Genomic DNA, 22,407 nt, shown 5'->3' with positions numbered 1-22,407 from the left:
GGCCGCGCGCTTCCCAGGTTCTCCGTCCGACACCCGTCCTCTCTCTAAAGTCTCGGTTTTGGGGCATTTGGGTGGTTCAGTTTGTTTAGGGTCTGCCTTCAGCTTAGGTCATGATCCCGCGGTTCTGCGTTGAGCCCCATGTAGGGCTCCCTGCTCAGCAAGGAGCTTGTTTCTCCCTCTTCCCTGCCTCTCCTGCTCTCACTCTCTCATAAATAAATAAAATCTTAAAAAAAAATAAAAAAGGTCCCAGCCTCAGCCTAGCAGGATCTGGAGCTGGGTGGTTTGGGGACAGCGCTGGGGATGTTGAGAATCCTTGACTTAGGGAGACCCGGTGGAAATGAGCCCCTGTTTTGGATCCCTGAGGCCTGCTGTGGGTTCCTGGAGACACAACTCTTCATCCTTGAGTCACCTTGGATCGGGGCTCTTACTGGTGGTTAGGAGGGCCCTCTAGGTGGTTTTGAAAGGGCATGGTAACCAGTCATCTTTGTCCGCATATGATAGGGGATTAAGGCAGACCTGCAATACCTGAGCAATAATTGAGCGCCTGCTGTGTACGTTCCTGGTCCAGCATCTCCAGTCATTCCCTGTCAACCCCTGGGCGAGGAAGACCAGGGTGTTTTCATCAAAAGCAGTTCTGTTGGAGGGAAGGGAAGGGAGGCACAAATCTTAAACCCAGTTATTTCAAGGTCTTTTTGCGCCGCGTGCCGACTTCCTTGCACTTAAGGTGTGGAGGTATGGTACTCAGGGCTCAGAGTCGCGAGTGGCTTTCCTGGGGGCACTCCGCCAGGGGGAGGCAAGGCTGAGGGTGCCACCTTCTAGGGAGGCACTGGCGGGCGTCCGAATGTTTATGGACAGGCCGAGGGTCGCCAGAATCATCTCGCCTACCCCGCTTGGCTCCAAGGCCCGGAACCTCTCGGTCTCTGTATTTCTCTCTCGTCTTTTTGTTTTTCTTGCTCTGTCTCTGCTTTAGTCTTTCACTCCCCGAGTTGCACATGGAATCGGACTCCCAAGCGGAGGTCAGAACGTCCACCTGTCGCCTCCTGCCAGGATCCGAGCGGCTCAACAAGCCCACGTGGACCCCGCGCCCTCCCTGCCTCGCCCACCGCCCAGCTCCTTCCCAAGCCGCCTCCGGGAGGTCCTAGACTCGCTCGGAGGATTTCGGCGAACGCATGCGTTCCCAGCGGCGGCCCGGACTCGCGTTTTTTCTACCTTCTTTTGCCGACTTGGCCGACTTTGGCTTCACGCGAGGCGCCGAGGCGCCTGCGCCGTGCTTGGCTCGGCTCCCGTCTCTCGCAGGAGGCCCGGCACTGTGGTTTCCGCTCGCCACATCCCTGCCTGGCGCGGGCGCAGCAGCTTGGCGAGCTTTCCGCTCGCGCTCCGCGCCAGCCGTTCTGGGCCTCAGTTTCCCCGCTGCTTTCGGGTTGGAGAAGTGACGGCCACACGGCTGGAGGAGGAGGAGGAGAAGGAACAGGGGATGGATGGATTGTTTGGTGGTGGGAGCACAGTTGCTGCGTGTGAAGGGAGGGGTGCAGAGGAACCCTGCTTCCTTTTGCGCTCCCTTTCACCGCGGACTTTTACCCACTTGCATGCACAGAAGAGGAGAGGAAACGCTGGTGCTGTCTCGCTTGCCATCCTCGGAATGGAGCCCGCCAACGCCAGGACCCCAGTCTTCTGTAAGGGCCACCCACAGCCTGTGTGCCTGTGTGCCTGTAGGCGAGGACAAGCCTGTCTTAGCCAGCAGGTGCACGCTCGGGGGTGCGCGGAGCATGTGCCTGTTTGCCTGCCTGCTCCGCTGGGACTGCTGCTGCTCCTGGCTTTGGGACATTTGCAGATCCAACGCTGGTTCACGGGGTTGTGTTGACACACCTCCCACTGAGATTTGAGAAGTGCCCTGTCAGAGCCTTAGAACTTCCCATGAGTCCATTAGCCCTTCCGAGCCTGAGCCTCGGTTACCTCCTCTGAAAACCAGGGAAACAGGTCCTGCCACAGAGGACATGGCACCGGGTAAATGTCATCGGGTGTGTACAGTGCTCAGCCACAGCTTGGCACCTAGTACGTTCTCATTAAACATGAGCTGTTTGGACGCCTAAGCTCTCTCTGCTCGGTGTATTTATCTCATCTACTCTTGGTATATACTTAGTATCAACCATATACACATACTCAAAGCATACACTATATATATTTAGAGTACTTAGAAGTATTTCTCTGTATATTCTTAGACAACTAAGTGGCGTATATTAAGCCCCATCTCTATTAGTATCATTCGTGCCCAGTTCTGTTCCCAGATCTGCCTGTAGGTCCATTTCTTGGTCTCCTCCCAAGAAGACACTGCGGAGAGATGCTTTCTCAAGCTTCCCATTCAAAGCTTAATGCCCCTTTCCCAAATCCTGGGATCCCAAAACTGTAAGCGATCCCAAAGGTAGAGTGCCCCCTTCCTCCTCTTGCCTGGGAGTTGGGATCCCAGATGTCCTGAATTCAAATCCAGACCTTCTCCACCTGCCCCCCCCCACCCCAGGTGAGAGAAGTTTTCTCAAATCTATTGAGCAGAAAGATTTTGCGCAGCGTGAAGGAACAACGTTATGGGAGGCTTTGCCCCCCCCCCCCATCAGTGAGGCAGGGCTGCCTGTGAAGGCATTTCAGGCTCCAGGTGAGGCCCCAAGGCCTCTGGGCTGTCAGTGTGGTGGTGTGACTGAGGTCCCCACTCCCAGGCCCAGGCTTATGATCAGCAGCAGGAGCCCGCCGTCCCTGTCCCCAGTGCTCTGGGGCTCTGCAAACCATGGCAGGGGCAGCACACCTGCCTGAGACCTGGGGGTGGATGGGTGGGGAGGGGGAGGAGAGAGAAGAGAAAGAAAAATGGGGAGAGGGACAAATGGAGGACAATGCCCTGGAGAAGTGGGGGAGCGGGGAGGGACCTGGGGGGGAGCCAGGGAAGGGAGAGAGGGGGGGGGCACAGGGCGAGGACAGAGAAGGAGTTGGGGGGGGCGGCCAGGGGGGGATGTGGGAGCCAAGGAAGGCAGGGCCACAGGGAGACAGAAGCCGCACAGCCCACCCCGCCCAGGCCGCCCTCCTGCTGTATTACTTAACATTCGGAGATCATCTAGCACCATATAAATGCCTCCATTAAATCGCGATTGAGCTGCTCCAACTGACCAGTTCCCGAAGTAGCCTCCAGCCCTCAGGGAATATGGTTTTCAAAACCATATAAAGCATCAGATACCAGCAACATAGCAGATAAGTTATCATTCATTAGGGGGCTTCCAGGGGCCCCCTACAAGGGCTTGGCAGTGGAGGGTGGGAAGCTGGTGGCCAAGAGCCTGCTGGGGCTGCGTTTCCCTCTTTTGCTCGCTAGCTTGGCCTCCAAGCCCCTGGGCTCCCCAGCTGCTCAAACCCACAAAGAGGGTTGGGTTGGTGGGGTCTAGCCGGCCAAGCGGAGGAAGCATTCCTCCTCCGGAGGCCTCCAGATTCCCAGAGCGCATTTGTAGAGATGGAGAAGGGTATCGCCATTTCCTAGAGGCTTCCTGTGGAGAGGGTGGGGTGGGGGTGGGAGCCAGGGGCCCCCACGAGTCCTGGGAAGGCAGCTCTTTGCTCATGGGGTGGGAGGCCCAGGGAGAGAGGAGGAGGAGGAGGGTTCACTAGCCAGAAGGCCGGTTCAGGTGAAGTGCCCTCTCCGGGACTCATCACTCTGTGGGCTGCCCACACAGCACAGCTCTTCCTCCCTGTAACCACGCCTCCTCCCTAACTGGCCTCCCAGTCTGCCCGGAAAGGTATATTAAAAGAACATTTTCATGGTAGCAAATTCAAAAAATTTCTTTTCCTTTCCCCCGCATCTTTTCTTTTCTTCTTTCTTTTTTGTTTTTTGTTTTTTGTTTTTTGTTCTTTGTTTTTGTTGTTGTTGTTGCAGAGGCTTGTGTTTGCTTTGCTTTAACAAACAGCTGATAGGGTTTGCTTTAAGGGAGCTAAAAAAAAAAAAATGTACCCCCAGGGCAGGCCGAGCCTTAACTGTGAACACGCACAATCCTGCGTGTGTGTGTGTGTGTGTGTGTGTGTGTGTGTGTGTGTAGGCCTCTTGAGCCGGCTTGCAGTAATAAATGGGACCTGCTTCAGGTGCAGAAAGATGGGAGGGGTATCGGGAAGGAATGCATGGACAGATTTACACCTGTCCCTACAGCTGCCATCAACAACACTTACAGCCTCCAGAAGTGACCCTTGGTGCCGACTTGTCTGGAAGCCATCAGGGTTAGTTTTGAAGCAGGAATCTTCAAGTGGACCAGAGGGCGAGCCTTGCCCCCCCACCCCCCTTGCTGTCCTCAAGTGCTGCCCAGTGGAGTAGTCTGGCTGCCGCTCTCATCCCTCTCTGCCCACCAGCCCCTCCCTCCCATTTCCTCTGTCAGACAAATACATCATTGACTTTCAGCTGCCTTTGGTCCTGCCGCCTAATGAGGGCCGGGCAGCGTGCGGGATTTGCAGCCCTAGTGCATCGTGGCCGCCTCTGTCCTCCGTCCTCCTCCCTGGGCGTCAGTCGGGTCTGGCCCCAGGAATCCGTGTGGGATTTCTGACTCCACCCTCCAGCCAGTTTCTGCCCCCTGCCACCAGCCCCACCCCACCCCACTGGCCCGACAGTTGAGTGACTGATACTGTCCAGATGCCTCTGGAATCTTGCTCCCAGTCTTTCCAGCACTCTGCCTGGTCTGCCCAAGTGGGGAGCAGTGGGCAGCAGACGTCCTGCCCTGAAACTCGTTGCCACCTCTCAGAGGCTGATGAAAGCCCCACTCAGCTGGGCCCTTCAGGACGGGGGACCCTGGAGCCAGGACACTCAGAAGGCATGTTTGACACCCGTGCTGGGAACTTCGAGTCCCTGGCTTCTCTAGCCTTGGCCCCGCAGAGATCTAAGAGGATGAGAAGGGGCAGATGGCAGGCCACCAGCTGCCAGAGAATGCCACAGGGAAAGGCCTTGCGCTTTGCTGGGGGAATTAACAGGCACTGGGCAAGCCTCTGGCCTCAGTTCCCTTGCTGGTAAGACTGGGGGTGGGAGGGGTCGTTGTGACATAGCACACTCATATTTTACAGACCTGGTACCATCTTCATAACGATTTCCTTAATTTGTATTTTTATAATTGACTCATTTTTTTCTTTTTCTTTTTAAAAAGATTTTATTTATTTATTTGAGAGAGAGAGCGCGCACAGAGGGAGAGAAAAAGGGAGAAGCAGGCTCCCCACTGAGCAAGCAGCTCTGTGCCAGCACCCTGGGATCATGACCTGAGCCCAAGGGAGAAGCTTCACCGACTGAGCCACGCAGGCGCCCCGGGGGGCTCACTTTTTCAAAATAGCCAGTTTGTTGAAAATGAAATCTTTAGGTAGTGTAAATAAAGTCCTCCTGCCTCACTTTCCAGAAGTAGAAGGGAACCGGACCATGATAAGCAGTGAGAAGAAAGCAATGTTCCCGGGGCTCGGCTGCTAGAGGCTCTCTGTCTCCTCCATGATAAAGCAGGGCTCCCGTCGGAAGGGCGTCCAAGCCCGGTTAGCACCCATCTAAGACTGAGCTTAAAGGAGGGTCTGGGAAGAGACGGAGAGGGTACTTGTTTTCTTCCCCATGATTCAGAGCCAAACAAAACCACATTCTGCTCCTACACGTGGACCCCCATGGACATTTTGGGGAACACCTCTCAGTGGGCTTTCCTAGAGCTTTTTTTTTTTTTTTTTTAAGATTTTATTCATTTATTTGACAGAGAGAAAGAGAGAGAGAGAGAGAGATATCATAAGCAGGCAGAGCAGCAGGCAGAGGAAACAGGCTCCCTGGGCTGGATCCCAGGACCCTGAGATCATGACCTGAGCAGAAGGCAGAGGCTTAACCCACTGAACCACCCAGGTGCCCCTCCTAGAGCTTTTTAAAAACACAGAAGCATTAATGGTCATTTCGTGTTTCTGGGCTCTGCTACCGTCTTCCTCGCCATCATAGTCAAGGCTTTGCTTCATTTATCCCATCGCCAAGAAGGCTTTCACCACCTTGTGGGGCCATGGACCCCTGGGGCTATCTGGTGAAGCCTGTAGATGCCTCCTCAGCCTGAGATTTTTAGAAGGTGTAGAATTACAATTTTCAAATAGAAGCAGTATTAAGCATCAAAGTATAGTAACACATAGGCTCCTTATTGGAGCATTCAGAAACGCCATCGGGCAGGGGCTCTGGCATGGTACTGTTGAAGTCGGGATGAGGAAGCTGGCATTTCTCATCACACCTCTAATGTCACATGAAAAGAAGTACTTGTGGCTTCACTGGTGACCAAGTCGCCGTCACTGCAAAGCCTTCTGGGTGCGGTCACCTGTGTTTATCATGGAAGAAAACCCTCATTTCATTTTGAGTTGAGGAACCATGAAAATGGAGTGAAATCCCAAGTTCACAGACGCCTGAATTTTCAACCCATGGGCTCCCGCGCTCCTGTAAGAGTCTGTTGGAGGACACCAGGGCAAGAAACCCCGAGATGTAGAAGGAATGAATTGGGCTTTCAGTCTTTTGTGGGGACAGAGGAAGGTTCCCATGAGAAACAAGCTTTGAAAGCTGGCAGGACTTGCTGGTACTCTGAGCAGGGAGGAGAGGAAAGCCAGGATCAACATTTTCAGGGCTATTTCTCAATGGGCCCAGGAGGGAGGGAGGTCTGGCCTGGGGCAGCTTTGGCTTAGAGAGCTGTGCCTGGGTAGGGAGGCTTCCCAGAAAGTGTCCATCAATACCCCCGTCCCAGCACATCCTCGCCCCTCCTCTGGGGGGGATGTTGTGAGCAACTCTGGCCCTTCTAGAACCTTTGCCTGGCCTCCTGGATAAAGGATCCTGGGCTGCTTCCTTTTCTCTGATCATACCAGACACATTTGCGGCTCTGTTGCCCCAAAGAATCTGTGGACAAGACCCACCTCAGCATTGGGTAATCCCTTTGTAAAGATTAAGTCGGGGTTGCTGAGCCACTTAATCTGCCTTGAAACAAAGCTCTCAGTCAAGCATCTTTGCAAATGGCCTCAGGATAGTGGCGCTCACTGTCCTTGGTGAAATACAGCTTCTAGACCTCTGAGCTACTGGGACAGGTACTGGAAGGATGATTTAAGGGAGAGCCAGAATTAAGAAAGCTGGAAGCTGTTAGAACTCCCTCAGGTGGATTGGGTTTTGCTTAAAAGTGAACAAAGTAAAAATAAAAGTGAACAGAGTAACCTCAGCGGATTCTAAGGTCCCAACAAAACAAGTACAGAAGCATTTACTGACCAGCTACTTTGTGGAAGACCTATGCCCTGTTGTTTGCTTGCATTCCAGGGTACCAGATCTCATACTCATGCATTCATGAACTCATTCATTCATTCATTATTCAACAGATGTTTACCAGGGGCCCACGGCGTGTCTCAGGCTAAGAAGATACCAATGAGATACCAAACACAAAAATGATTGTCTGCAAAGACCTTTGAGTAGGGGGCAGAATGATCACCAACAGGTAAAATAAATGTTTGATGGTGATGAGTCGTTGGGAAAACAATCAGGGAGTAATGAATGGGGGCTGGGGGAGTGTTAATTTTAGGGGGAGGTCAGAGAAGGCCTCACCGAGAAGATGACATTTCAGCCATGACCTAGGGGAGAGAGGAACAAGCCTTGGGAATGACTGGGGAAGTGTTAAGAGAGGAGGCAGGTACAAGAGACCCATCCTTACTGGAAACACCTGCCCCAACTGGACTCTGAGGTGGCCATTCTCTCTCCGCTGTCTTGATCATTCCAAGGGTGCCCAGAGAGAGATACTGTTTCCTTCCCTAGTTTATGGTTGGGAAAGGTGAGGCTCGGAGAGATTAAATGACTTGCTCAAGGTCATTCTAATAGCAGATAGCAGAACAATAATTGGAACCCAGGACCCAGTTGCCCTTTCTTCCATACCAGGCTATGGCACATTCCTGGGAAGACAGAAAAAAATAAAAGGGGGATGGAAGTATGGCAGAAAAAACCCTACGAGTAAAATTTGCTTTTGTGAATCATTAGCCCAGCCTTATAGCTAGGTAAAAGGAGACCTAAGAGGACAAGTACTTTTTCAAGGTCACAAAGAAAGACTTAATAGCTAGATGTCCTAGCTCATCAGCGGCTCTTCTTCTTGTCTTGGCACTGTGCGGCAAGTCACTTTGGTTCCCTGAGCCTCAGTTTCTTTATCTATAAAATGGTCATATAGTGGTCAAACCAATCATATTAATCTTCCACAATTGCTGAACAAGAAAGATAAGATTAGAGGCACCTAGGTGGCTCAGTGGGTTAAAGCCTCTGCCTTCGGCTTGGGTCATGGTCTCAGGGTCCTGGGATTGAGCCCCGTATCAGGCTCTCTGCTCAGCGGGGAGCGTGCTTCCCCCCTCTCTCTGCCTGCCTCTCTGTCTACTTGTGATCTCTCTCTCTGTCAAATAAATAAGTAAAATCTTTAAAAAAAGAAAAAAAGGAAAACCCCACTAACCATAATACTGTTATAACACACACTCCAAAAGACAATGATTGCACAGTGTTATGAAATACTCAGTTGGTCTCAGTGTTCTCTGATTGTTTCTACTCTTCTTACGATTTCATTACAGCTGGCTTGTTCTAGTCACAATGAGGACAAGGTGTCTCCACTGTGTTTGAGGATGAATCTCTTACACCCTCCTTCCACTTATTATTTTCCCTTCAAAAAGTTTTAAATTGAAATCATGGATCCGTATGGCTCTTACCATTTGCATCTCTGTGGTGTCCATTGGTTGTGTTTCTCTATCCCCTGTATTTCCTACAGTCTCAGTTTAGACAGAGAAGTGTGAGGGCTCAGACTTGATTCTTTTGGCAAACCCTCTTTAGAGATGGCGGTGTATACGTCCATCAGGAGGGGTATAATGTTACTTCTCGTTCTTCTTGATTTATGAGTAGCTTCTGATGACCATTTTCTGGATGGATCCAACGTGTCGTTAGGGGTTTGTAAGACGGTGCGACTTTCTTCTTTCATTTCTTCTCTGTTTATTGATGGACTACTCCCAAATCTCTTTGGAAGATACCACATCATTAAAAACCAAGATTGAAGGGGTGCTTGGGTGGCTCAGTCGGTTAAGCATCGGACTCTTGACCTCAGCTCAGGTCTTGATTTCAAGATCGTGAGTTTGGGTCCTATGTTAGGCTCTGTGCTATTGAAAAGAAACCCAACAAACAGAAACACTTAGATTTTAGTAGAATGTCTGATATCTATATATTCTCACATTTCTATTTCATGTAGCTCTTCTGCTGAGTTAACTATGGACTATATATTGTTGAACTGCTCTGAAATGGAAATCAAAGAGGATAGCTTAAAAAGAAAAATAGATGCGTATGGACATTCTTCCCAGGCTCGGTGGTTGTGGTTTATTTGCACAATCCTGGGGCGTGTACAGCTTTACTTTTTTTTTTTTTTCCTTAAATAAGTCAGTATGTCTCTTGCAAACCAAATGAGAAAGGAGCCTGTGGAAACTGTCACCGCGCATCCTTTTGCTCTCCCCAACTGTTCCCCGATGCCTGTTGGGAGAATGAAAGGAAGATTCTGCCAAACCTGGGTCCATTTGGGGGGTCCTCTGCAATTGGGCTTTACAAACTAGAAAGTGCATTAGAGGAAGGTGTGCGTGTTTAATTTTTAATTTTAAAACCTTCACTCCCTCTGAGCAAACGGGAGGCAGGCAGGTCAATAGCCCAGGAGAGAGACTTTAAACAAACCACATCGCCGGCAGGTCGGCTTTGTAAAGGAGGGGATTTACTCTTCATTCCTCTGCCTGAGGAGTGTTAGGAGTGTTAACAGCAGAATTAAGGCTGGGGAATCTGGCAGGCTCCCTTGCTTCAGGGGAGGTGGGTTTCTGCCTCTTTTGGAGGCATTAATCACTTGTTTATAGAGGGGGAAAGGGAAAAAAAAAACACAACAGGAGGAGGACCGTGTGGGCTTCTCCATCTGAGGTCCCCTTCGCAGGTACCTCCCCATTCCTTCCCCCACCCACACCCACCGCCTGGGACCAGGTCGACTTGCCTTTCTTTGTCCTGGGTTCCAGAGCAACATGGGGTGGGGGGGTGCAGTGCCTGGGGAGGTGGGGAGTGCGGAGGGTACGGGAGGTGTGCTCAGGGTGATGCCCACAGAGCTGGGCAAGGGCTCTGGGTGGTGATGGCGGGGCTGCCCCCACCCCCTGTCTGGGCTCCCTTGAGTATTTAAATATATATTACAGTATAATGTACCCCTTCTCTTAACTTCCTCCCCACCTCACATGCACACCCTTTTCCCTCTGTTTAATCACTGTATTTCCCAAGATCACACTCTGTACCCACGCTATGGGGAAAAAGACAAACAAACACCCCAAACTGTTATTTTCACATAAATATTTATCTGGAGATCCTGGTTTCCAATGGGGAGCTGAACTTGGAAACCTGGGCTGGAGGTGAACCTCCTTTCCACTATAAACAATTTGGAATTGCACGACATACGTGTGCATTTGCCATCGATAAAGAAGCAAATAAGCATGCATTTTTTTCTGATTAAAAAAGTCAACAACAACAAAAAGATCAACAAAAGCAAAAGCAAAAACAAAAAATAAATAAATTGAAAAAGTCAATAGATTCATAGTGTAAATGTGAAATGTACAGAAAACCTTAGTCACAATTCTAATAACAATCACTTCCCCTCTTCCTCCCCCACCAGGCATATAGTTAAAAAAAAAAAAAAAAACTTTTCCTCTTCAGTAGGTTATAATGTGTACAAGGTCTCAAATCTAAGAGGTACTAAACGATAAAAGAAAAGTAATTGTCTGGGGCGCCTGGGTGGCTCAGTGGGTTAAGCCGCTGCCTTCGGCTCAGGTCATGATCTCAGGGTCCTGGGATCGAGTCCCTCATCGGGCTCTCTGCTTGGCAGGGAGCCTGCTTCCTCCTCTCTCTCTCTCTCTGCCTGCCTCTCTGCCTACTTGTGATCTCTCTCTGTCAAATAAATAAATAAAATCTTTGAAAAAAAAAATGAAAAGTAATTCTCCCTCATTTCTTTCCCACTTCCATTCCTTGTAAGCAATCACTGATCTCAGTGTGTTTCTTTATAGTTATGTTAACATATACATTAATATATATGTATCCTTCTGGTTATATTAATATATAGTATATAACATACATACTATCTGTTTATATTATATACAGTGTATATAAAATATTTATAGATACACGTGTGTGTGTGTGTGTGTGTGTGTGTGTGTGTGTGTATTTCTACACATACATATACAGTTTCACTGATACATTACTTTCTTTTATTTCCTGGAATATATTATTCATGCCAGAATGTATTACGTTTTATATGAAGGATGACTTTTTATTGTGAATTGATATACAGGGAATATATTTTTAATAATTCATATTGAATTTGACATTTAAGGAATCATCGCTCTAGAAAAAAGAGAGACCAGGTCAGACAAAGTGGGTACTCTGCCGAGAGATGGTAGCACATGGCATCTAGGGGTAAATCATGAATATCCACTACATAAACAGTAAGTCTGTCGGGCCAGGTGTTACCCAGACACAAAAGCCATTTTTCCTTGGCCTTTATCAATAATAAATGCACTACCCCATCAACGGGACCTCAAGACTTTTGCCTACACTGCAGGCAGATCTTGCTAAATGGACAGAAAATGCCAGGCTGAGCAAGCGTGCTGAAAACATTTACGTCTTGAAACCCTCAGCAACTTGGCCATGTGTTTTAAGAGCATTGGCCTTCGAAGGTTCCAGCGGAATCTTTTGTGCTCTTTTCTGGCAAGGAGCACCCCTTTATGGTGCCCGTGCTGCTGGATGGGTCTTAAAATGAGCCTGCCACGGTCCCTCCGTGGTCAGTTCAGCCCACTACTCTGCTGTCTCAAATCCATTTGCAATGGCTCTAAATAGGCTGTCAGGCGAGGCTGGCGGTAAATCTTTCCCTCCTGTCCTGAAAGGCTGACAGGAGAGAAGCTGCTTGAATTTTCACCCCAGCTTTGCAAACTTGCAGCCCTGCTGTGTTGACCTTGTTTCTTGTGTTGCACTAAAGCAACTAAGCGTGCTTCTTTATCTCCGCCACCCCCACCTTGATGGCCTGCTGCAGAACTGAGACGTAGAGCTGATCTGTGGTTTCACGGCTGGGGAAGAAAGAAGGTCAGTCTCTAGTCCTTGCTCCTCCGGCTGATGGCTTTTCTCATCACATGGCCCCTCTCTTTCTGTGTCTTAGTGAAAACTAGTGAAATTTTGCTGGCAAACAGGTTTTTCTGGCTGACTACGCTTAAGACAGATGTTTCTCTTGACTGGGGGAAGCCAGGGACTTTCAGGAATGTTTGCAGGGGAAGGAGGTCCAAAGGTGTTTGCAGGAGTTCTGGGATGTGTTTCTGAACATACCTCCTGGGTAGTCACTGTCCCCGCTGGTCAAACAATTTTAGAAAACAGAGCATCAGCTGGATTTACCGATGTAAGTTTCAGAGTTTCAGGACAGACAAGCTGGTGGAAAAGCCAGCTTGCTTGGGTTTTGAGTGCAGACGATGGGTTTTAGACTCATTGATTCCCGACATCACGAACAAAGCCAGTCGGACAACTTCTTGATCCCTTAGTACCCTATCCAGGGGCTAAAGCTTCTTGCTCCATCTCCTGGGGCCCCATGGATAAAATCCGCGGTGAACTTGAAAGTACAGAATGGTTGGAAGTTGCATTGTTATGCTGGACGTCATGGCGATAAGGGAAGCAGCTGGGAGTGAAGTCCACTGACATCTGTCCAGCACGCAGAAATCTTCCTGTGCTCCATGTTGGAAAAGTGTGAAATTCTGGGAGTTCCACAGATGCAGCAATAGAAGGGTTGGTTCAGTTGATATGCAGATAAGCTGCTCTTCAGATGTGTGGAAAGATAAATCCTGGGGAGCCACATGCTCCAAGGGAGGACTGGGTGTACAAATGTGCGAGCATAAACACTCACACGCGCGCACACACATACACTGAAAATCTGTGCAGAACTGGAGCTGCAGGGCATGTGGGATTTTCAATATTATTTTTATGATTTCTTACTTAGTATTTCAGGGTGCTCCCCTACAAGCACCCAGAGGAGGATTTTAGAACCCAGGTCGAATCATCATTCGCCACCTCGCTATGCACCTTCCGTAGCTTCCATCGCTCTTCAGGGAAAGACCACATTTTAACTGGAGTTTCGAAGTTCTGCGGGGTCCGGTTCTGCTCTCTGATTCGATCTGCCTCAAGCTCGTAGACGTTTTTCGCTCCTCTCGCCTTGTGGCAGATGGAATGGTGGAACCCACACCTTCACTCTGGTGTGTCTGCTTGGCCTTGGGCCTTGGAAGTCCCTCTCACTTGAGACCGAGGTCACTTCCCTGACCTGTGGCTTTGGGCTAGGTCAGATGACCTGCTTTGGCTGAACGAAAGTGGGCAGAAATGAAAAAGCGGCCAGTTCCAACCCCAGGGCTCCTCCCATTTTCTCCTGGTTCTCTTGTGCCTCTGCTGCTACCCACTGAGGAGGTTTCCCTGAAGAGCCATTGCCCCTGAAGCCTGGGTCCCACCTGGAAGGAGGGCACAGGGAGCAGGCTGGATGCCGATTCGCCTCTGGGAGCTAAGCCCCGATGGACCCACAGCTTGCAGCACAAAAGCCTAGCTGAGCCCAGCCAAGTTCAACCAACCTGGGAACATGTAAGAAACAAATGCTTCTTCTTATAGCCCCTGAGGCAAGATACTTGCTTGTTTCGCAGCGGTCACTGACTGATACAAGACACCCTGGTTTGGGCGGGGGAGAAGTATTCATTCTTGCCACGCTTCCTCTAACAGGGCCCAGGATGCTGCCTCCTCGTCACTCGTGTGACTCCTGTTCATGCTTCAGAGCTCAGCTCAAAGCTTACTTCCCTTGAGAAGCCTTTCCTGGCCCTTCAGAGTAGGCGTGAACCCCCATTCCACACCCGCTACAGCACCTTGTCTCTCCTTCATGGCCCTTATCAGAGTTGTACCTTTAGGTGATGGGTCAATTGTTCATCTGTCTTCCTCCCTAGACTCTTGTGAGGTCAGGAGCCCTCTGGGTGGTTCAAATTTGTATCCCCAGTGCCTAGAACACTACCTCTCCAGGAACGTAGCAGACACTCGAGGTAGTTTGTGGAATGATCAACAAATGAAGGGGTCGACAGCAATTTCTCAGGGTCAAAGATATTTTGAGTCTAAGATGAATAGCTCTTAGGGTCTGAAAGACCAGTATGGAATAAAAACATGAAACAGGTGGGGAAACACGGGCACACAGCAGCAGGTCCTCAAAGGTGACCGGATTCAGGTTGAGAACAAAGTAAGTCTGGGCAGGCTGCCATCATCACTGATCTATTCACGTACACGCCAGCCCTTAGAGTCTCCACACGATGCCAGGAGAGACTTCTAGAGTGGGTAATCCTTGGGCTGAATCTTTTTCTTAAAGTTTCATTTATTTATCAGAGAGAGAGAGAAGGGAGGGAGGGGGCAGAGGGAGAGGGAGAGAAAATCCCAAGCAGACTCTGCCCTGAGTCTGAAGCCCCCCGATGGGCTTGACCCCACAGCCCCCAGGATCCCAAGATCGCTGCCCAACTCACTGTGCCACCCAGGTGCTCCTCTTGGGCTGAGTCTTAAGGGCATGGAAAGGGGTATAGCCTGTTAGAGCTGCGTAGCTTTGAAGGGGAATCAATGGCTAGCTGCAGGGCACGGAGGGAGGCGTCATGGAGGAGGGGACATTCGAGCTGGGCCATAGAGAGGAGTCAAATCCCCCAAGTGGTATGTCGTGGGGAGCGGAGATATTCAGGACAGAGCAGAGGGCACAAAGAGACACCCAGAGACGTGGACAGGAGCATGAAAGTATTTAGGGGATGGCAAATTGGTTGATGGTGCAAGCCAGGGAGGGTCAAGGCCTAAGCGCCTGGCTAGCTGGCAAATAACGAGGGTTAATATTTATCTAGCACTTACCCTGTGTTGTGTTAAACACTTGACACATATTATGAGTCTAATCCTGGCCTCACCCACCCCTACCACGAAGGAAGTTGGTGCTTTCGTCTCCCTAGTTTACAGATCAGGAAAGCAAAGCACAGAGAAGTTGAATAACTTACCCAAAGTCACAAGGAGATGAAGAAGTGCCAGGGGCAGGATTTGAACTCAGCCCGCCAGGCTGCAGACTCTTGCGTCTGAGACGTCAGTCAGTTCTGCTCGCAGCCTGTGGACGGCCAGGCTCAGCCATTGGGATGTTGTCCTTCAGGGAAGGCAGATGGGGAAAGACCTTGGGGGCAGTGCGGCCGCCAGCTGTTGGAGCCAGGTTAGGGACAGTAGCTCAGGGGGGACATTGACTAAAACAGAAACAAAAGAAAGGGGTTCCTGGCAGAGCGGGGTTGATGAGTCAACCAAGTTAGAGGTCAATTTAACAAGCAACCACAGCTCTATCGAGAAGTTCTCCGAAGCAGGAGAGGGGACCTGCAGCTGCCAGAGAAAATGAGAGACGCAGAGAGATGCTCAGGAAGAGATAAGGAACATCTAAGTAAATATTTCGATGCGGGGGTGGCGGAGGTGGTTAGGGGAGCCCGGTGACTTTTTATGCCCAGACCTCAATGCAGAAGCTAATGGGAAGATATGTAACCCGGGAATACGGGCGAGGAGAAGTCAGATGGAAAAGATAGACGGATCAGAGGGAAAGCTAATGGAACCACACGGGAGACATTAAAAGGCAATAAATCTGGCAGCCTGGATGGTATTCGCCCAGGAATTCTGTGGAGGATGGTTAACTCTTGGAAACCACTCACCTGGGGCTGGGGCTGAACGTGGCCAGGGTAGGGGGTGGGGGTCCCCTGCGGCCTGGAAACCAGGGCTTTGGATCCATCCTGAGAAGAACAAGATCCCAGAGATGTGTGTCCAGGCTGGGCGCAGCCTGGAAAGTGTCTGGAGACGAGAAGGGAGCCCCGGATTGTGGGAGGCTGGGCCGGCCAAGGGTCTCCAACACCTCAGTCGCTGGGGAACATTTTCTGGGAGAGTTAAGGAGCCCGTGGGGAAGAGAGAACCACAGGACATAATTTATTTACCTACTCCCTGACAAAATCCTTCCCAGAAGGCTGTGGATGGTAATTCTCTGTAATTATATCTCATTCGAGGTTCTGCAGGCTCTTAGACACATTAACTCATTAGTGCTCGCAGCATCCCCGGGGGAGGGGAGAGAATCGTGAGGAAGGGAAACCGAGGCAGCTCTGGTGGGAGGCACAGGGTCAGAACTGTGACTTCCTGGATATGGACATCTAAAGGGAGGAGAGAAAGAGATCAAGCATGGGGCCCAGGTTTAGTCTCTTCTTCCTGGGCTCTCCTGTGTGATCCGAGGAAAGTCACTCAGTCTCTCTGGACCATGGTTTCCTGATCTACAGATTAAGAGAGCTGGGTACAGTGGACTCGCTGGTTCCTGACTCAAGAGCGTGTTTGGAAGGTTCACGTCCCACCGACTTACGGAGAGATACCAAGTTTGTTGTAAGACGATGAGTGGATTTGGGTTAGCCTGTGAGTTGAACATCGTCACGCTGTCCACATGAGACACTAAGATGAAGACCTCCAGACCTTCGGAGGAAGGTAAGTCTCAGAACAAGCTTACAGGTTTGTTCTTTTTTTTAACAGTATCTTTCTTTTCTTTTATTTTATTTGTAATTTTGTTTTTAGAAAGAGCAAGAGAGAGAGCACGAGTGTGTGTCGGGGAGAGGATCTTAAGCAGATGCCCCGCCCAGCGTGGAGCCCAACGTGGGGCTCGATCTCATGACGCTGAGATCGTGACCTGAGCCGATACCAAGAGTCGGACGCTCCACCGACTGTGCCACCCGTGCACCCCTAAACTTATTGTGCACTGAAGCTATCACTTCTGAGGCGGTTCGTTTCAGAGCAACCGGTAATCGATACGGTGAATAACTGAGGTTTTCTTATTTCCAGAAACCCTGATCTTTCTTGCTTTTGATCCAAATGTTGACGGCTTCTTCTCTTGATCCAGTTGGCTGGAGACATTTGAAAGCTAGGTCCTTTCACCTGTAAGAGTTCCAACTTGCCTAAAGGAGCGAAATAAGAGCCATGGACGTTCTCTGTGAGTCATGAAGCAATCCTAATGTATTGGCGTGATGGTTATTATTTTCTTGCCTTCTTACTTATTAAGGACAGAATTTAGGTAAAGGAAGAGGGAAGTGTGGGGAGAGGAAGGGACCAAGAATTTACTGAGCATCCATTATGGCTCCAGGTACTACGGGATGGCGTTCCATCCATTGTCCTGCCCACTCAACAGTCCTGGGCAGTAGGGAGCCCATTGTGCATATGAGCAGACTGAGTCTCAGGGGAGGTAAACAGTGGGGTTAAGGCCTCCTAGACCTAGACCTCTGTGACAGAGTCAGGATTTGAATCAAGATCTGTCTGGATACAATGGCCAGCCTTTATCCATTGCTCTGAGCTTGTATGAAGAGAGATGGTGTCTGAGGCCGAGTGAGATCTTTGATCTTTCTTCTTCTTTTTTGACTTCACTTTGGCCTGAAACTGGTTTTAGAGAGACAGTTAAAAATCTAGGATCTTTTTTTTTTCTAGTTCCACCACAGGATTTATTTATTTATTTATTGTTTTTGTTTTGTTTGTGTGTGTGTTTTTAAAAAAATGTTATTTATTTATTTATTTGACAGACAGAGATCACAAGGAGGTAGAGAGGCAGGCAGAGAGAGAGAGGGAAGTAGGCTCCCTGCTGAGCAGAGAGCCCCGAAGTGGGGCTCGATCCCAGGACCCTGAGATCATGACCTGAGCTGAAAGCAGAGGCTTAACCCACTGAGCCACCCAGGCACCCCGTCCACCATGGGCTTTAGATCAGGGAGGGCCTTGGCAGGAAACAGCTTCATTTCACCCTATTCAAGCAGGAAACGTTTACTTTCCTATAAGAGCTACTCACAGAGGGGGTGAGTGGGGTTAGGGAAGCCAGCCAGAGAGGCTGGCGATCTCTGGGGCCAGCAACAGTGGGAGCCAATACTGCCCCTTGGGTTGCAGGGGCGAGGTGCGGCGTAAACGGAGCCCATGAGGGCTGGAACCACAGAGACGAGTGAGTCCAGCATGAGGGAGTGAACCACAGAGAGAATCCAGCGTGAGGGTCATGTTCAGAGAGGGGTGAGAATACATATTGTGACATGATCTCTCAATTCACGCTCCCTCCTATCTGCAGCCAATGCCTTCCATGAGCTACGCCCATTCAGGAGCTAGAGAGCAAGGGGTCTGGTCAGGTTCAAGAGGTGAACCTCCTGAACAAAGAAAGTGAAGCCCAGGTGTGTGTGTGTGTGTGTGTGTGTGTGTGTGTGTGTGTGTGTGTGTGTGTGGTTTTGGGAAGGGGGGTTGGGAGGTGCTGAATAAATAGCACAGACTAGGCCCCATCCCCTGCCCTTTATAAGCCTCCCATTAGGAACATATTCTGTGACCTTGAGACTGTTTTCTGCAGAGAAAGGGGACTCTTGGGTGCGTTTCAGTAGGTGCGCTGGGAATTTCCTGGAACTGTGGCGTGCTCACCGAATCTTGCGCGAAACACTCTCTCCACCTGTCAGCGCCCAGATAGGGCTCAAGTGTGTGGCTGTCGCACTTGGAGAGGAATTTGGAGCGTGTGTGTCTCCGGAGCATTCTCCAGCCCCTTTTTATCGGGAGTCTCATTTTAAAGGTAGTGTGCATTTGCTCAATCCATTGTTTTTATTATTTCCCGGCTATGTGGCTTTCAGGATGTTGTGTCACCTCCCTGGGACTCTGTCTTCTCATCTGTAAAATGGATTCTAGTGGGAATCGAGTAAGAATGTCCACGTGCAGCACTTAGAATCGTTGGTGTCAGACACCTATTGAGCACACAGGGATTGATCATTTTTTTCCATTCTCTTTTTTTTTTTTTTAAAGATTTTATTTATTTATTTGACAAACAGAGATCACAAATAGGCAGAGAGGCAGGCAGAGAGAGAGAGGAGGAAGCAGGCTCCCCACTGAGCAGAGAGCCGGATGTGGGGCTCGATCCCAGCACCCTGGGATCATGACCTGAGCTGAAGGCAGAGGCTTTAACCCACTGAGCCACCCAGGTGCCCCGATTTTTTTTTTCCATTCTCTTTCATATCCTTCCTACCCTCCTTCCTCCTTCTCTTCCTCCCCCCCACCCCCGTTATGGAGGCCAGACAGTGTGTAGCAGAGAAGGCCAGGCTGGCGTGCAGGGAGAGGAGGTGGTCACTCGGATCATGCTTTGTGCAGCCATCTTTTTAGGACATTTTTACTTTAAAAAAAATTGTATTCATTTGCTCGGGCTGCCATAACAAAATGTGACAGATGGAGTGGCTTGAATAACAGAAATGGATTTTCTCACAGCTCTGGAGGCTGGAAGTCCAAGGTCAAGGTGCTGGCAGGGTCAGTTTCCTCTGAAGCCTTTCTCTTCGGCTTGCAGGTGGTCATGTTCTTGTTTCTCTTCACACGGTCATCCTGCTGGGCACCCGTGTCCTGCATCTCTCTGTGTTCCTCATCTCTTCTAAGGACACCCGTCAGATTGGTTTAGGGCCACCCTAAAGACCTCCTCTCCTGTAATCGCCTCTTTAAAGACCCCACCTGCAGGGGTCCCTGGGTGGCTCAGTCGGTTAAGCATCTGACTTCAGCTCAGGTCATGACCCTGGGGTGCTGAGATCGAGTCCCGCATCAGTCTCCCAGCTCAGCTGGAAGCCTGCTTTCCCCTCTCCCTCTGCCTGACCACCGCACCCCAGGTTGTGCTCTCTCTCTCTGTCTCGCTCTCTGTCAAATAAATAAAATCTTTAAAAAAAATAATAAAGACCTTAACTCCAGATACAGTCACATTCTGAGGTCCTGGGGATTAGGGCTTCAACATAGGAATTGGGGTGGGGGGGGGACACATTTCAGACCATAAACATACTTAAAATTTTTTTTTAGTTCCAAAATTATATGAGGTTGAACCTTACAAGATTGCTGATAGTCAATCATGTTCAATCTACAGCAAGAACAGTTCCCTTGGAAGTCTGTCCTGTGCTGCCCGCAAGGGGCAACTGTGGACAAACCTCCTGGCTCTTGCTGTGTGAACACTACGGACGAATGTTCAAGAAAAATGGCATGTGGGCAGTAGCTCACATCTTGAACGGGGTCTCGCTTGCTGTCCCACAGGCCCGTTCTTCAGGCTACAGATCTCCCCGCTCTTCACTGACACATGCAGGCCGTGCACACTGTGGATCCAGCCTGTGCTTCTTGCCCTATGGAAATTCCCTTTCTTCCTCCTCTTTCCTTCTCCTCTTCCCTGGATAATCTGCGTTCCAGAGAGCATCTCATTATGGGAAAAACAGGCCAGCTCACCCCATAGCCTTGGCCGTCAGGGCCTAAGCATCTTACATGTACAAATAACTTGATCCTTAGGTCAGCCCTGTGGGGTGGTGTGGATTATCCCCATTTTACAGATGGGAAAAGCGAGGCACGGAGAAATTATGTAACTTCTCTAGTGTCCTACATGCTAGTAAATGACAAAGCTGGGCTTTTTGAACCCAGGCAGATAGGTTCTAGATGCTACGCTCTTGACAGATCACGATACTCTCCTGCCTTTTGCAGGACTGATGAGTCCAGCCGGGGACATCAGAGAGAGAACCTGCTGAGCTCTGGTTCAGAAGGTCACAGGGGACAGCAGTCAGAGTTTCCTTTTCCAGGGTCCATCCAAGGGACAGGACTCCGTGGCTTCCAATAGGATATCCTTCGGTTCTTGCTGTCTCTTGGGCAACCTGCATATCTGTGGTCTCTCTCCCTGGGGACTGGAAATGACAGCTGGGACTTGCTTTGTGACATCACGTCATGGGAATTTGAGAGCCCGGAGGCTTTGAGGTTGGCGCAGTGATAGTAATTACGGGCTTCTGAGCATGACGGGGAGGATGAATGAGATAGTGCATGGAAAGAGGCTGGCACAGTGCCGGGCACTCAGAAGGCAGTCCGTGGGGCCGTCAGGCTGGGCCTCGTCCATTGTTCCATAGTCTGATAATTCCTAAGCCTGGAATTCAGATCGGATGGTCTGGGGCATCCCTGAGAGAGCTTGCTTTTTCAGGAGGGGAAGGGAAAGAAGAACTGAGATTTGCAGGGTCCTTCCCTAAGCCAGGCACCCTGGGAAGCCCTTGACATACATCATCTCATAATCTTCGAAAACAGCCCTAAGGAAAGATACCCATTCTACAGATGCAGAGACTGAGGTCCAGAGACGGGCTTGTTCAAAGTCACTCAGCTGGTAAGTGGTGCATCTGGGCTTCTGATGATTTCCTTCACTTAACCTTTTCTCTGAAGCATCACTCATTTCTCCTTTTCTACAGTGTCCCTTCTTGCAGCATGCAGGCATGTCTTTACAGTTCTAGAACTTTTTTCTTTTTTTAATTGAAGGGTAATTTATATGCAGCAAAATTCAGGTTTTGGTGTTAGGTTCTAGGAGTTTGATAAATGCCTACAGTCAAATCACTGCCACCGGGATCAGGACCTAGAGATTTCTAGTTCTATCAGCCCCCCAAGTTCCCTTGTGCTCCTTTCAAGTCAGCCTTGGGGATACCCCGCCGTGTCCCTGTTTTCTTCCACCTCTTTCTGTTTCCTTTGGATGTTTCTTGCTCTCCTCAATCTCCCAACATTGGGAGATCTTGCAATATTTTCCAGTTCTCTTCTCAGTAGTGTGTCCCTACTAGATGCCCCACAGGTTCTATGACTTTTGGTGACAACTCTATGCTAAATTGTGAGTTCCCGTCTCATCTCCTATTCTGGGCTTAGAACTTCATTCAGCAGCCCACCGGCCCCTCCAACAGAGCTGATATTTCAGATGTCCAAAGCAAAACTCTCAGCACTCTCCTTCGGAAACTTCTTTCTCAAGTATGGCAATTTCCTGAGAAGGACTCACTTCCCGTGGAGAACAGAGGTCCCAAATGCTGACTTCTTCTCTTCTGCTCTGTTCGCTGTAATCCAAACTCTCACCTGATTCGGTCGAGCTGGCCTTCGAACTCTGCCTTCGGTAAGTCGGTTTCTTTCCAACTTGACAATCATCCTCGCTGCCTGCTTGGAGACTGCAAGCCTCCTTGTGATTTCCTGCTCCTGTCATATTCCTTTTCAGAAGATCTTGAGACTATAAATGTGAGTGATGTTATTCTCCTACAAAAAAAACACAAAAAACAAAAAACAAAAAAAACCCTTTGATAACTTCCCAGTGAACTTAAAATGAAATCCAAGGTCCTTCCTGGGGCTTGTGATGCTTTCCGTGGGTTGGCTTTTGGCTCTCTCTTAGGCCTTACCTCCTGTTTTTCTGTCCTGCATGTGTAAGTTTAAGCCACTTAATCTTTTACTTTTCTCCCTTAACTCTGTGCATTGTATCAGTTAGCTACTGCTGTGTAACAAATTACCCTTAACTTCAGGTTCACAACAAC

General features: G+C 49.7%; 1 protein-coding gene across 3 annotated transcripts in view; it reads left to right on the top strand.

Annotated features, from left to right (window-relative positions):
* The window catches only part of LOC116572466, a 49,692-nt gene that overhangs the window by 17,560 nt on the left and 9,725 nt on the right, over window positions 1–22,407 (top strand). The window contains exons 3-10 of one of the 3 annotated variants that reach the window (XM_032311552.1): window positions 971–1,673; window positions 7,351–7,466; window positions 16,372–16,570; window positions 16,922–17,069; window positions 17,220–17,318; window positions 18,447–18,659; window positions 20,141–20,316; window positions 21,188–21,236. In XM_032311552.1, the coding sequence (XP_032167443.1) occupies window positions 17,057–17,069; window positions 17,220–17,318; window positions 18,447–18,659; window positions 20,141–20,316; window positions 21,188–21,236 (550 nt within the window). In that variant the 5' untranslated portion in view covers window positions 971–1,673; window positions 7,351–7,466; window positions 16,372–16,570; window positions 16,922–17,056. Of the gene's footprint in view, window positions 1–970; window positions 1,674–7,350; window positions 7,467–16,371; window positions 16,571–16,921; window positions 17,070–17,219; window positions 17,319–17,738; window positions 18,277–18,312; window positions 18,660–20,140; window positions 21,999–22,407 lie in introns of those variants that run through there. The other 2 variants (XR_004278344.1, XR_004278343.1) reach the window with 2 other exon arrangements.

This window comes from Mustela erminea, chromosome 13 (assembly GCF_009829155.1).
Source record: "Mustela erminea isolate mMusErm1 chromosome 13, mMusErm1.Pri, whole genome shotgun sequence".
In the NCBI taxonomy this organism is placed as follows: Eukaryota; Metazoa; Chordata; class Mammalia; order Carnivora; family Mustelidae; genus Mustela; species Mustela erminea.
This window is presented reverse-complemented; position numbering and strand designations above follow the sequence as displayed.